This window comes from Rhinolophus sinicus, chromosome 9 (genome assembly GCF_057876585.1).
Source record: "Rhinolophus sinicus isolate RSI-liver-muscle chromosome 9, RSI-T2T, whole genome shotgun sequence".
In the NCBI taxonomy this organism is placed as follows: domain Eukaryota; kingdom Metazoa; phylum Chordata; class Mammalia; order Chiroptera; family Rhinolophidae; genus Rhinolophus; species Rhinolophus sinicus.
Genome location: NC_142509.1, coordinates 17119435 through 17132498, shown reverse-complemented (window position 1 = coordinate 17132498; position 13064 = coordinate 17119435). Strand labels below are relative to the sequence as shown.

General features: G+C 49.4%; 1 protein-coding gene across 1 annotated transcript; it reads right to left on the bottom strand.

Moving 5' to 3' along the window:
• Positions 1 to 85: 85 nt before the first annotated feature.
• Positions 86 to 4470, bottom strand: GSC2 (goosecoid homeobox 2). The gene is made up of 3 exons (XM_074321488.2): positions 3957 to 4470; positions 3600 to 3853; positions 86 to 3008 (listed from the first exon to the last, which is right to left on the bottom strand). The coding sequence occupies exons 1-3, from the start codon at positions 4399 to 4401 to the stop codon at positions 2904 to 2906; spliced, it is 804 nt and encodes a 267-aa protein (XP_074177589.2). The 5' UTR covers positions 4402 to 4470; the 3' UTR covers positions 86 to 2903.
• Between the last annotated feature and the right edge of the window lie 8594 nt (positions 4471 to 13064).

Here is a 13064-nt window from a genome sequence, read left to right as displayed (position 1 = left end):
TCTCGCAAAAATCACAGCGTATGCTTCTATATTATTAACAAAAACACACTCTTCAGAAAATTTGGTTATATACACGTTTCAAAGCTTTTATTCAAACTTTATGCAAGAAAGAACCCCAAGACATTTTTTTCTGATAGCTTCCTAACAAAAGAAAAAACAAAGAAAAATATGATGGGTCAATAAAGAAATGTCTAGTTAAAAATTATCAGGTCTCGAATGGGCTTCCCAGAAGAGGGTTTATTCTCATTGAAGTGGAGCAGAAAATTGCCTAAGCATTTTTCAGTACTGATCATTTCTTCCCAAAAGGAGATTGTCAATTATGTCAAACAAGTAAGTTCTGCCCCAGAATTATTTAGTACAATAGGCAGTCATTCCTTCATTCACCGGGGACTCTGTGATGATGGTTCCTCCCCTATGAGAGCTGACAGTCTAATGAGGAAGATAGATTCTAGTTAGGGTATCCCACAAACAAGTTAGAACTGCAGCTGACAGGTGCAAGAAAAGTTTGTACTTGAGGACTTTTCCCTAGGGGCAGTCGGGGGAAGCTTCCCTAGGCAGGATGTGATTACAGATCCAAAAGATGAACAGGCATTCATCAGCTGGAGAGGGAAAAAGCATGAGCAAAGGCCCAGCAACAACAGGGAGAAGACTTTTGGATAAGCACAGAGTACAAGGAGCACTGAGGTGTGAGATGATGCCAGAGTAGCAGGCCAGGCTGCATGTGGCCTGGTGGGTCATGGTGAGGAGTTTTGTCTTTTCTGTAGAAACAACGGGAAGCCCTGGGCGTGCTGTAAGCAGGGGAAAGGCAGGTTCATAATTGCACTGTGGCTTTTACGGAAAATGAATTAAAGAGGAACCATAGTCGGTGCCAGTGGACAAGACTGGAGGTGGCTGCAAAGGTCACGGTGAGAGAGGAGGGCGGTTTTCATCAGATTGATACAATTGAAACTGGGGAGAAGATGGATTATGGGATTGTCTTGGAGGTGAAATTGACTTGATGTTGGCCTGGGCCTGATCGGTGAAGGAGAGGAGGGGGCAGGGTAATTGCCTGCCTTCTGGTTTGTGCACCTGGCATGCACAGGGGAAGAGCTCACCTTCCCAGACAAGGTGATTTAGAGGAGCTATGGGCTTCCAGGTTTAGTGAAAGGGACAGTTGGACATAAATATCTAGCTCAGGAGAGAGGCCTGGGCTGGAGATGTAAACATGGTAGAGAGATGGGAATTGGAGCCTGAGGATGAAAGAGATAAACCAGGGTGAGAATGGCGATGAGAAGGGAGTGCCTGGGACTTGGCCTCAAGGACACCTATGTTAACACCCAGCTGTGGGGGTGCGCCTGCCCAAGAGCAGCTAGAGAGCAAGGAGAAAAATTGGGAAGGCAACACGGCCACTGGTCCCTTGAAGTTGAGGCTCTGATCCTGACTGCCCCACACAATGACAAATAGCCACTCAGTCTAGGAGGGCAAGGGTCCTGGAACCCAGAAAGATGAAGGTGTTCCAATCTGCGGGGCAGCTCCGCAGGCAGGCTACACAGTGGCCAAGGATAAGACCAGGATTCAGGGAGAAGAGCTTGGTGGAAGCCAGAAGTGTACACCCTGGGACGTGAGGCATCGGCTGCTACCCGGGAGGTACCTGGCAGCATTAGGGCAGCCCTGGCTGGGGACACCATGCCTACTTGGTGTTGTCTCAGCTGGCCAGCCTTGGACAGTTCCAGGAGCTGCAGCCCTGAACCTTTTATGGATGGTCTGTGTCTCCTGCCAGATACCACCCCCCACTCCCACCAGGACGTGTGAGGGTGCAGAACAGGGTCCCCAAGATGAGGGGTGTGTTAGTTTCCTTGAGCCCACTGTTTGGGTCTACTTGGGGGAATTGAAGTTTTATTTTCACACTATCCTTCACCCTGGGCCTGGGATGATGGAGGGTAGAGCAGACATTTTCCAAGGCATTGTGTGTGGGGGTGGGGGGGGGTTGAGCTTCCTCTTGCCCCACAGGGTGGCAGAGATTGACTGCTATGAAGAAGGCAGACACCACAGCATGGAAATCTCCCCCAAGGAGGAAGCCAAGGACCCACCCATGAAGCAGCACCTAGAGGCCAGTGCAGGCCCCCAGGGTGCCAGGCCACTCTCTGTGGGGCAGCTTGCTCTGCTGGCAGGCACCCTGGTTCAGGGACTGAGTACTCATTGGACTGTGCTCCCCCAAGACAAGCGGGTCCCCCACTCCCTAGGAAGGAGAGAGGAGGGGCAGGTCCAGCTCGGTGTGGTAGTGGAGCCAGGGCAGACTGCTTCTGAGGTGTTTGTAGTTGCTTGTTTATTTTTCCATATGAGAGCAAGGCCCACAGGATTAAGGAGCAGGGCAGGGGGCTTCTGGAGAGACCTCACCCAAACTTCTTATTCTACAGGTCTGGACCCAAAACCCAGGGCAGGACCTGCGAGCTGGCAGCAGCCCCAGGAGGCACAGACAGCACCCACCCTGCCTTGGAAGGGTTGTAGGCCAGGTCAGGGGGCCATGTCCAGGCTGAGGAGAGGAGGGAGGCCAGCATGCCGGGAAAGACAGAATTCTAGGTCCTGGTGTTGACAAGTCCTGGTGCTGACAGGGACCCGGTTAGTGCCAAGGAGGAGGGGTGAGGAAGCTGACCTGTTCTGCCCATCCTCCTACCCCCTAGGGAATCTCCCGAGGTCCTCCCGCCGGCTAGCCATTGGGGAGGAGAGAGCCTGGATACTCGGTGTTCTCCTTGTTCACCTGGCAGGTGGTGCAGGAACACACACATGCTTCTGCAGAGGGGTTCAGAGGGGCTCCAGCACACAGGAAACTGCGCAGACGGGAAGGGGCAGGTGGCATCAGCTCCTTTTCGCGTAGGACTGTTCACTCTCTGAGCCGGCCCCAACAGGACTACCTCCCAGAGTCATCAGCAGCTCTCCTTAGGGGGTTTCTTGGCTCCCGGCAGGAGCCTCATGGACGCTGACGCGCGCTTCTGGTGCCGCCACTTAGCCCGGCGGTTCTTGAACCAGACCTGGGGAGGAGGTACTGCTCAGGCAGGACCCGAGTCCCGCTGGGCTCCATAGGTGGACCTATGGGAGGTGGGGTACCCGGACGTGTGGGCGGATGAGGGCTGCGGAGCCGGCACCCGGTAGCGGCGATTCCTTTCTGCTGCAGATAAGGACGGTGGCTCGGGCTGCAGGACGGGAACCCCTTTCCCACCCGGCTTGCCATCCCTTCCCGCCCCCCACCTCTGCCACGCCGCACCCAGGGCGTTCCTTCTGCCGCTCTCTGCTCTTAGGAGCTTCCCAAATTCTGGAACATAAATACGCGCTTAATTTACCACCAGGAAAAATAAAAGTTTAAAACAAAATAAAGGAAAACTAGCTGTACCTCCCCTCCAGTTCCAGTGACACTTTCCCGCACGTGTCTCACCCACCCTCGCCCTAGAACCGGTCCTGTGTCCCATTGCCGTCCCGGGGCCTCCCGCGCCTCCTCCCGCCGCCACGGCAGTCCCCCCCGCCCCCCGCCCGCGCCAACGCCGACTTTTCCAAAGAAGGAAGAAGAAAGCCAGCCGGCCGGGACCCTCTCGGACCCTCTGGCCATCCAGCGGGCGGGCTCCCACCTCCACGCGCTCCTCGCGCAGGCGGATGCGGCCGGCCAGGCGCTCGCGCGTGCCCACGTCGGGGTACTGGTTCTGCACGAAGAGCGCCTCCAGCGCCTGCAGCTGCTCTTCGCTGAAGATGGTGCGGTGGCGCCGCGTGCGCCGCTGGGGGCCGGGGCCGCCGGCGCCAGGCAGCGTCCCGGCGCCTCCAGGCGGCCCGGCCAAGGGCAAGGGCGCCGAGGGCCCCAGCCTAAGCGGCCATGGCAGCCGTGCGCCTGCGGGGCAAGGGTGCCGTGAGGCATGGGGCGGGGGGCCGAGCTCCGCGCCGACCGCGCCGCGCCCCGGTGCCTCCCACGCCCGCGTCCCGCGCCCACTCACCCAACCCCGCGGCGGACTCCGGGGGCCCGCCGGGCGCCGCGCGGGGGCCACAGCAGCAGCAGCAGGTGCAGGGTGCCTTGGGTGCCACAGGTTTCCCCGGCTGCGCGGGGCTCTGGCGGTCGGCAGGCTGCGGCGGGCGGGCGGCCAGGGCGGGGGAGCTCCGCTCCGGCAGGCTAGAGAGGATGTGCTCGATGGAGAAGGGGCAGGGCCGCCCGGGGCCCCCGCGGCTCGCCGCACCCCTGGCGGCCGCCATGCCCGCCCGCACCCGCCACCGCCGCCGCTGCCGCCGCGGGAATATATACGTCGGGGGGAGCGCGCCATAATCCCCGGGCCGGGCGCCGGGTCCACGCGGGCTAATCCTGCCGCGCGGCCAAGAGCGCGCTAATCCCCGACCGCGGCGACGGGAAATCCTGCTTCGCATCGGCGCGGGGGCCCGCCAGGCCATGGGGAGGAGGACCTCAGAAGTACTGTGTCCCGCGTGCGTCCTCCTGTCGGGTCAGGGAGACGCCGCCGAGAAGGCGCAGAGGGCGCCTCCCACGCCCCACGGGGCCTGGCCATCCTTCCCCTGCCGCTGGCGCAGCGGTCTCGAGAATGTCCCGACCCTGGCAGCCCCCTGGGCGCACCCTGGGTCCCCTCCTCCTGTAGCCACAGCGGGCAGGGCTGCTCCTTGTTTCCTTCAAGGTCCTACCAAGGCGGATGAACAGGCCTGGAGAAACCCACCAAACTGCGCGGTCTCCTGGCCCCAAAACTGCTGGGCTCCAACCTTAAATGGGGCCCAACACCATCCGCAACCAGCGATTCCACTGCCCTTCTGCCCAAACCTCGCACCCGCTTCGGAGGAGCCGAGATCTCAGCCTCCTGGAGGAAATGGAGGCGCGGGCAGGAAGCTACATTTTTGCTCATCACCAAACGCGTAACCCTACTGTCCCTTTTCTCTAATTCCCTGCCTCCTCTCCTGCAGGGGAGCCTTCCAGACTCTATCCAAGGCCCCAGTGCTCTGGAGTCACACGTCCTCCTGCTTCCCTGTATGTCCCAGAATCCCCCCAGAAAAACATTGAACAGCCCTGCCCCAGTCTTGTCACAGCCATGCTTCTCAAGAGCTGAGTCAGGTGGGCTCTCCACCTCCTTGCTCTCCAGGCCAGTCTGACTTTGTCCACGGTACACACAGCCACCCGCCTCATGCTGGTGACTTGCACTTTGACAAATTTGGTGAAGACTGTTTCATCTCAGTTAAGCAGCCTTGGACCACCTGCCAGGCACGTTTGCTTAAGACCCTCATCTCTGGACCTCTGAGAAGATATGGTTGGCTCACAGGACAGAGCAACAGACTGTCAGCTTATATCCCACCTGCCACTTCCTGTGGTACCTTCCATAGGTTCCTTATGTGCCTTGGTTCCCCAATCTATAAACTGGCATAAAAAATAGTGACCTAACTCAAGAACTGCTCTTAGGGCTCAACCAGTTACTATGTGTGAGATGTTAGGATCCTTTGGTGTGTGTGTGGGGGTGCGGGTGTTCCATGAATGGCCAGTTGCAGGGCAACACACTCACATTCTCACCCTTCTCCCACCTCACCAGCCCTTCTTCAGACTTCGCTGACTCTACTCTGGTATAGTGAGGACATTTTGGACTTCAAGTGCCAAACCTGCTGACTCCACTCCTGTCACAAGAGCTCCAATTTAGAGTGCCCAGCACTTGTTCACCTGGAGGCTCAGTGAAGGAGCCACCTGTGAGTGTCCTGCCTCATGGTGGCAGGAAGACTGCCATGGCCCAGATTTCCCATCTCGTCCCAGCTGTCCCTTTGGATGACCATGAAAACCTCTCCCAGCTGACCTTCTTCCCAGAAATACATGCTCACCATTAGATCAGAGAAGGCCCTTGGGGGTTGACTACCCATCAAAGTCAGCGTTCTGCTAGGATGGGGCAACAGTGTCAGCGGTCAGGAAGGCTGTGCCATCTTCCTCCCAGCCCTGGCCATTCCTTCATCCCTCCCCACTCTCACCTAGGTGACCTCCAGCCTTGAAGCTTCAGACACCACCTCTGTGACAGCGGCATCTATACTTGATCTCTCCCTTCTCCAGGACACCATCTCCCTGGAGGATGCTCCATGTCTCCATTCCTCTCACTAATAAACATCTCCCAGCCACCAATCCTGGAATGGACTCAAGATCTCAAAATCCATCCCTTGCCTGGTATTCTCCACCTTGATAAGTGGCGCACCTACCCACCTAGTCATCTGGCTCAAAGCCCCCTCTTGCCACCTGTCCACTTCTGCATACACCCCATCTCTTCACCAGCGCACTGTAAGGGGCCCATTGCGGTGCTTTTTAAACATGCCAGCAAATTATTTGACACTTGATGACCTAGCTAAGGAGATTCTCAGAGAGGATGTTGAAGGAGCTGCCTGGTTACAATGAACAGAGAGGAGGGAACTGAGCTGCACAGGGAAATGTTCAATACAAAGAAGCCAGTCTACAGAGTTACAGACATGGCGACCACATGAAACAACAGTTCCATTCCTGGGGATTCACCCTAGAGAAGTGAAAACCTCTGTTCACATAAAATGCTGCCCACGAGTGTTGAGAGCAGCTCTATTCACCATGACCAAAGCTTGGAAACAACCCAGAAGCCCATCAGCTGGGGAGTGGATTAACACGCCATGGTCCACCGCACCAGGGAGGAGCTCAGAGTGACAGTGATACGCCAAACACACTGGATCTTAGACACATTGTGCTGAGTGAAAGAAGCCAGGCTCAAGTCTCCACATTGAGATTCCATTTATATGACATTTTGGAAAAGGCAACATCAGAGTGATAGAGAATAAATCAGTGGTTGGGTGGGGGAGGACCAGGAGGGAGATTTTTGGGGTGAGGGAGCACCCAAGGAGATGGGGGAGGGGAGGGGAAGATGCGGAGGGAGGGAGACCAGCTCCACTCTAGCTCAGTGGTCTGGAGCCACCTTGAGTGAGGCTAGGGTGTACAGCCTCCCCTGCCAAGGTGGCTCCCATCCGGCTGACGCTCCAGAGTAGGGATCAGCTACGTGTCACCAGCTCACATCTCATGGGTGAAGGGGCTCTGGGTGGGGCCAAGGGCACTTGCCCCAGCCCTGCCACGCTCAGCCCTGCTGCTTCTCACATTAAGTTCACTGCATTCAGATTCCCCAGGATTCTGCTTGGGCACAATTGCTGGGCACATGTAAGAGAGGACGGTTGGTGGAATGAGCTGTAGGCTCTGATCCTTAAGTTGGTTGTGAGGCTGTACCAGGCGCCATCTGCTCCGTCTCTCCCAGGAGCGGCTATTCCTTCTGAAGGTCTGGGTGCCTCACCTAATGCGTTGATACATGTCCTCATCCTTGGGGGTCTGAGCCCCTGGGCACCACAGCCTCCTCAGCCTGTGCTGGCTGCAATGGCCCGTTCATGGTGACAGTTGGGCAACAGAGCACCACAGGACATCCCGTGGACAGGAAGATCAGACATCCCTGCTCCCAGGATGTATCTGGGCCTGGAACCCCTGCCAGCATGGGAACCCTTTGCTTGCTGCCATGTGGAACTGAGAGACCTGGCAGCTGTCATAGTTTTTGTTTTGTGTCACTCTTACTGTGTTCCTGGTGAAAGCACCCGCTCTGAGACTCAGAACCTACAGTTGTGAGGATGGGAACATAGATTCTGCTGTTGAGTCACTGGGAGTGCTGGAGAGCTGGGCTCCCCACCTCCACCCCAGGTCCAGACCCATGTAGTCCACCAATTGGAAATCCAGCACCAGGTCACGCCAGATCTCTAGGTGCCTCTTCTCCCAACTTGCATTCTTGCTGTCATGGCCCCAGAACCAATTTGACACTCAGCTGTTTGCTACAGCCCTGGGTCCATGTCTCCTTTTTCTCAGCAGTTCTCCCTCCACACAACAAAGGTGACGTGCTCACAGAAGCCCTACCCTCCCAGGACTTTTCCCTCACCGCTGCTATTTAGGGCCACCCGAGGTATCAGCAAATGAGGCCTTGTGGGGGTGGAGGTCACTTGCTCATGCAGCTCACTCATGTCCTCTGGGTTTACTGGGAGCTGATCCTGGCAAGGCCACTTCCATTGTGTGACGGTACCTGAAGACTTGGTGTCTCTGACAGTATGCAGCTCTGATGAGCCATTCTGGCTACATGGTCACTTGACAGCCCGAGGTCAAATGCTCAGTTCTTGTCAGGACCCAGTAACATGCCAGGAGCTGCTTTGTGAGTGGTGTGTGGCATAGCCTTGCTCCAGAACTCCAGGAGTTTGCACTGTAGCTCTCCCGCCAAAACTACCTGAGGCTCCATATGAAATCTTTCTCTGCTGTAGCATTTGCCACGGGTTCTTCCAGGTCACAGGCCAGACACAGAGCTGCTTGTTCCAAAGCCTGGGCCTGCTGCAGACCCTTTTTCTGCTCTGGGCTCTACTCAAAGCTGGCATACTCTGTCTCACTCAATAAATGGCTCATGACAGCTTCCGAAGTGCAGAACATGCTGCCTCCAAAAACCAGAGAAGCCTCCCTGCAATGTGCTCTTTTGTAGTGGCAGGGGACACAGGGCGCAAGTACTTGTCCTTTACTTTGAGGAGATGTTCCGGCATGGAACATCCAGCATAGGACCATTGGACTGCTAGAAACTTGGTTTATTTATCTTTTTTTATTATTGGGTTCTGAGAGTTCTTTATAGAGTCAAGATACAAGTCCTTATCAGATATATAATGTACAAATATTTTCTCCAATTCTATGGGTTGTTTTTCACTTTCTTGTGTTTATTAAAACAAAATTTTTAAGTAAGTCAAATTAATTTTTTTCCTCTGGTTGCTTGTGCTTTTGGTGTCATAACTAAGGAACCATTGCCAAGTCAAAGGTCATGAAGATTTGCCCCAATGTTTCAATTTTATGAAACTCTAAGTTTTATATTTTTAACTCTTACATTGATACATTTTGAGTTAATTTTCATATATGATGTAAGGTAAGGGTCCAATTTTATTCTTTTGCATATGGCTGTCCAGTTGTCCCAGCATGATTTGTTATAAAGATTATTCTTTCCCTTATTGCATTATTTTTGCACCCCTGTTGAAAATCAATTGACCATATATAAGAGGACTTATTTCTGGATTCTGAACTCTGCTCTATTGATATACATGCCTATCCTGATGGCAGCAGCACACTCTTGATTGCTGTAGCCTTGCAGTCAGTTTTGAGACTGGGAAGTGTGAGCTCTCCAACTTTGTTCTTTTCCAGCATTGGTTTGGCTATTCTGGTTTTCTTGAATTTCCCTATGAATTTTAGGACCAACTTATCAATTGCTGCAAAGAGACACGCTAGAATTTTCATAGTGATTGCACTGAATATGTAAATCAATTTGGCGATTACTGTCATCTTAACATTAACTTTTCTAATCCATGAACATGGAATGTCTTCCATGTATTTAGATCTTTAATTTATTTCACTTATATTTTGTAATTTTCAGAGTATAGGTTTTTCACTTTGGTTAAACTTAGCAATTATTTTTTTTCTTTTTGATGTTATTGTAAATAGCACGGTTATCTTACCTTAATTTTCAGATTGTTCACTGCAAGTGTATAGAAATACAATTGATTTTTGTACATCAATCTTGTATCTTGCAACCTACTGGACCTGTTTATTAATTCTAATAGTTTTGTGTTTGGATTCTATAGGATTTTCTATATACCAGATCATGTCATGAATAAAGATCTTTACTTCTTTACAATCTGAGTGCCTTCTACTTCATTTTCTTGCCTAATTGCCCTGGCTAGAACCTCAAATACAATGTTGAAGAGAAGTGGTGAAAGTGGGCATTCTCATATTGCTCCTGACCTTGGAGGGAAAGGATTCAGTCTTCATCATTACGTATGATGTTAACTGTGGATTTTTCTTTTTATGGATACCCTTTATTAGGTTGAAGAAATTGCCTTCTATTTCAAGTTTGTTGAGTGTGTTAGCAGGAAGGGGTGTTGTGTGCTCCATCTGGCTTTTGCAGGAACCAGATTAATGATTAAGTCAAGATTTGCTAGAGACCACCACTCTGCGTCCTTTAAGTCTTTAACCATGACATTCACCTCTGCTATTCTTCCGAGGAGACAGCATTTCTTTTTTAAATCTTGGTAGGGGGCAGTACAGGAGCTCTCACAAAATAGGTCTTACTGTTAAGATCAGAAACCACTGTGGAATTCTGCTGAAAGCTAAATATGTATATTTCAATTATATATTCATAAACTGGAGAAATAATCAGTGGGTAGGATATGAACCCCGTGGACCCGTTGTGAGATGGAATTAGGCCAGCACTCCATTTATTCCCCAGCCTCTCTAGACCTGTCTCTACTCTACTAGGGAGGCCACGATGGCAATTTGGGTCCCAGGCATCAGTGTTCATGTGGAGCCTGTATCACACAGCTCTAAAATGATCTGGGTTTTCCCTTTCTCCAGTATACAGTTACCTGAGGAAATTGATATATGTCCCTTTCCAGAAGGATTAGGGGCATCACTCCTATAAATGTTTTCCATGGTGTTGCTGGATCCTTCTTCATGAGAAGGAGACTTAAGTAGATGAGATCTGGGCCTGACAACTGGCTGGAAATTGGGCAATGGATTGTGACTGTCCATTGGGTCTGGTGACTTTGGACTTTTACTCTTTTATTATTTTTATTTTTAATATGGTGAAATATATGTAGCATAGAAATTACTATTTTAACCATTTTCAAGTGTACAATTCAGTGGCATTACAACTATCATTTTCAGAACTTTTCCATTATCCCAAACAGAAATTCTATACTAATTAAACAATAACAACCCATTTCCTCCTACCCTAACTGCCTGACAGTCAGGGGTTGTCTGAATTCAGTTGAATGCATCTACCACATTTTAAAAGTAATTCATCCATCAGTGAACATTTGTGTTGTTTCCACTGACTATTGTAAATAATGCTGCTGTGATTGTGGGTGTCTAATATCTGCTTGAGTCTCTGCTTTCAATTCTTTTGGGTACACACCTAAAGGTGGAATTGCTAGATCACATACTAATTCTATGTTTAGCTATTTGAGAAACCACCAAACTGTTTTCCATAATGGCAGCACCGTCTTACATTCTCACCAGCAAAGCACCAGGGTTCCAATTTCCCTACATCCTTGCCAACATTTCTTATTTTCTTTTTTAAATATATATTGTCATCCTAATGAATGTGAAGTGGTATCTCATGGTTTTGAATTGCATTTCCCTAATGATTAGTGATGTTGAGCATCTTTTCCTGTGCATATTGGCCATTTGTGTATCTTCTTTGAAGAATTGAGTATTCAAATCCTTTGCTCATTTTTAAATGGGCTGTTTGGTTTTCATATTTTTCCCAACATTTCATTATGAAACATTTCAAACATTCAGAAACTCTGAAAGGATTGTACAGTGAACATCCATGTCCTCACCACTTAGATTCTTTGATTAACATTTTGCTTTGTCACATATGTATGCATTCATCCATCGGTCCATCTGAGTTTTTATGTTCCAAAGTAAGTTGTAGACATCCGTACACCTTACCCCTAAACACTTCACCATGAATATCATTAACTAGAGCTTTATATTTGCATTTTTAAGGTAAAATTTGCATACAGAGAATTATACAAATCTTGAATGTACCATTTCATGGGTTTTGACAGATGTATACATCTGTGCAATCCAAACACCTATCAAGGTGTAGAATATTTTTATTACCCCAGAAAGTGTCCTCATGCTTCTCAGATAATCACCATCCCTACTCCCGCCACAAGAGGAAACCACTGCTGTGTTTTTCAACAGAAATTAATTTTGTTTGCTCAGCAAGTTCGTAAAAATGAACTTCTGCAGTATGATAGAGGTGTGATAAAAAATAAAATACAGTGAATGCTGCTGCCATGTGCCATCCAATGGAAAGGAAGGGATCTTCAATAGAGGAAGCGACTAGAGGAAGCAGCGTGTCGAACCACAGTAACAGTGTGTGACAAGTTTCAGTTTGTTCGGTGCAGTCAGTTGGGTGTGAACTATGGTTGAGAGAAGATGTATTTTAAAGTGTGCCGTAAATCATGGATCACGAACAACGCATTAACATGAAATGAGCAAATGGTTTCATCCTCCATCATGATAATGCTCCATGTCACACATCGCTTCTGGTATAGCAATTTCCATCAAATAAAAATATTACGGTGTGTCCTCATCCACCTTATGCACCAGATCTGGCACCATGTGACTTCTGGCTCTTCCCCAAAGTCAAAATGACCATTGAGGCAGCTACAACAGCACAACTAAAGACTCTCACGAAAGAGGACTTCCAGAACTGCTTTAGAAAGTGGTAAGAATGATGGGATAAGTGTGTTTGAAGCGAGGGGGAGTATTTTGAGGGGGATTAATGGCAATGTGTCTTTTACTGTAATACTTTTTTAAAATTTAAACATTCATTATATATTTTGATCACACCTTGGCTTATTTTGTTCAGGTTAATATTTAAAAATTCATCCATATTGTTGTATCAGAAAATTTCCCTTTTTTCATTGACTAGCATTCCTTTGTTGTGAAGATATTTTCCTGTTTTCTTCTTAAAATGTTATAATTTTAGATTTTAGAATCAAATCTATGATAGATCTGTAAATTTTGTATATGGTCTGAGGCAGGAGTTGAAGTTAAAATTTTTCCATGTAGATATCTAGTTGTTACAGCACAACTTAATTGAAATAATTTTTCCTTCCTGTTAAATTTCATAGGCACCTTGTTTAAGAGTAAATGGTCATGTAAGTATGGGTCTATTTATAGGCTCTCTATACTGTTCCATTGACCTACTTATTGATCCTTAAATTTATAGCACATTGTTGATTCCTGTACTTTCAGATAAAGTTTTGAAGTAAAAAAGCATAAGTTCTCCAACTTTATTATTCCTTTTTAAGATTGCTTTGGATATTCCTTTGTATTCATATAAAATATTAGACTCATATTGTTAACTTAATGAAAGCCCACTGGGATTGTGTTTAGGATTGGATTGAATCTATAGATCAATTTTGGGAGAATTGATATCTTAAAGATATTGACTGTCTAGGGTGGCTGGATGGCTCAGTTGGTTAGAGTGTGAGCTCTC

Coding starts and splice junctions, on each gene's coding strand:
- GSC2 (XM_074321488.2), bottom strand. CDS start 4,401: ATGGCCTGGCGGGCCCCCGCGCCGATGCGAAGCAGGATTTCCCGTCGC. Junction 3,854..3,956: donor GGAGTCCGCCGCGGGGTTGG/GTGAGTGGGCGC, acceptor CTTGCCCCGCAG/GCGCACGGCTGCCATGGCCG. Junction 3,009..3,599: donor TGCGCGAGGAGCGCGTGGAG/GTGGGAGCCCGC, acceptor CCTCCTCCCCAG/GTCTGGTTCAAGAACCGCCG.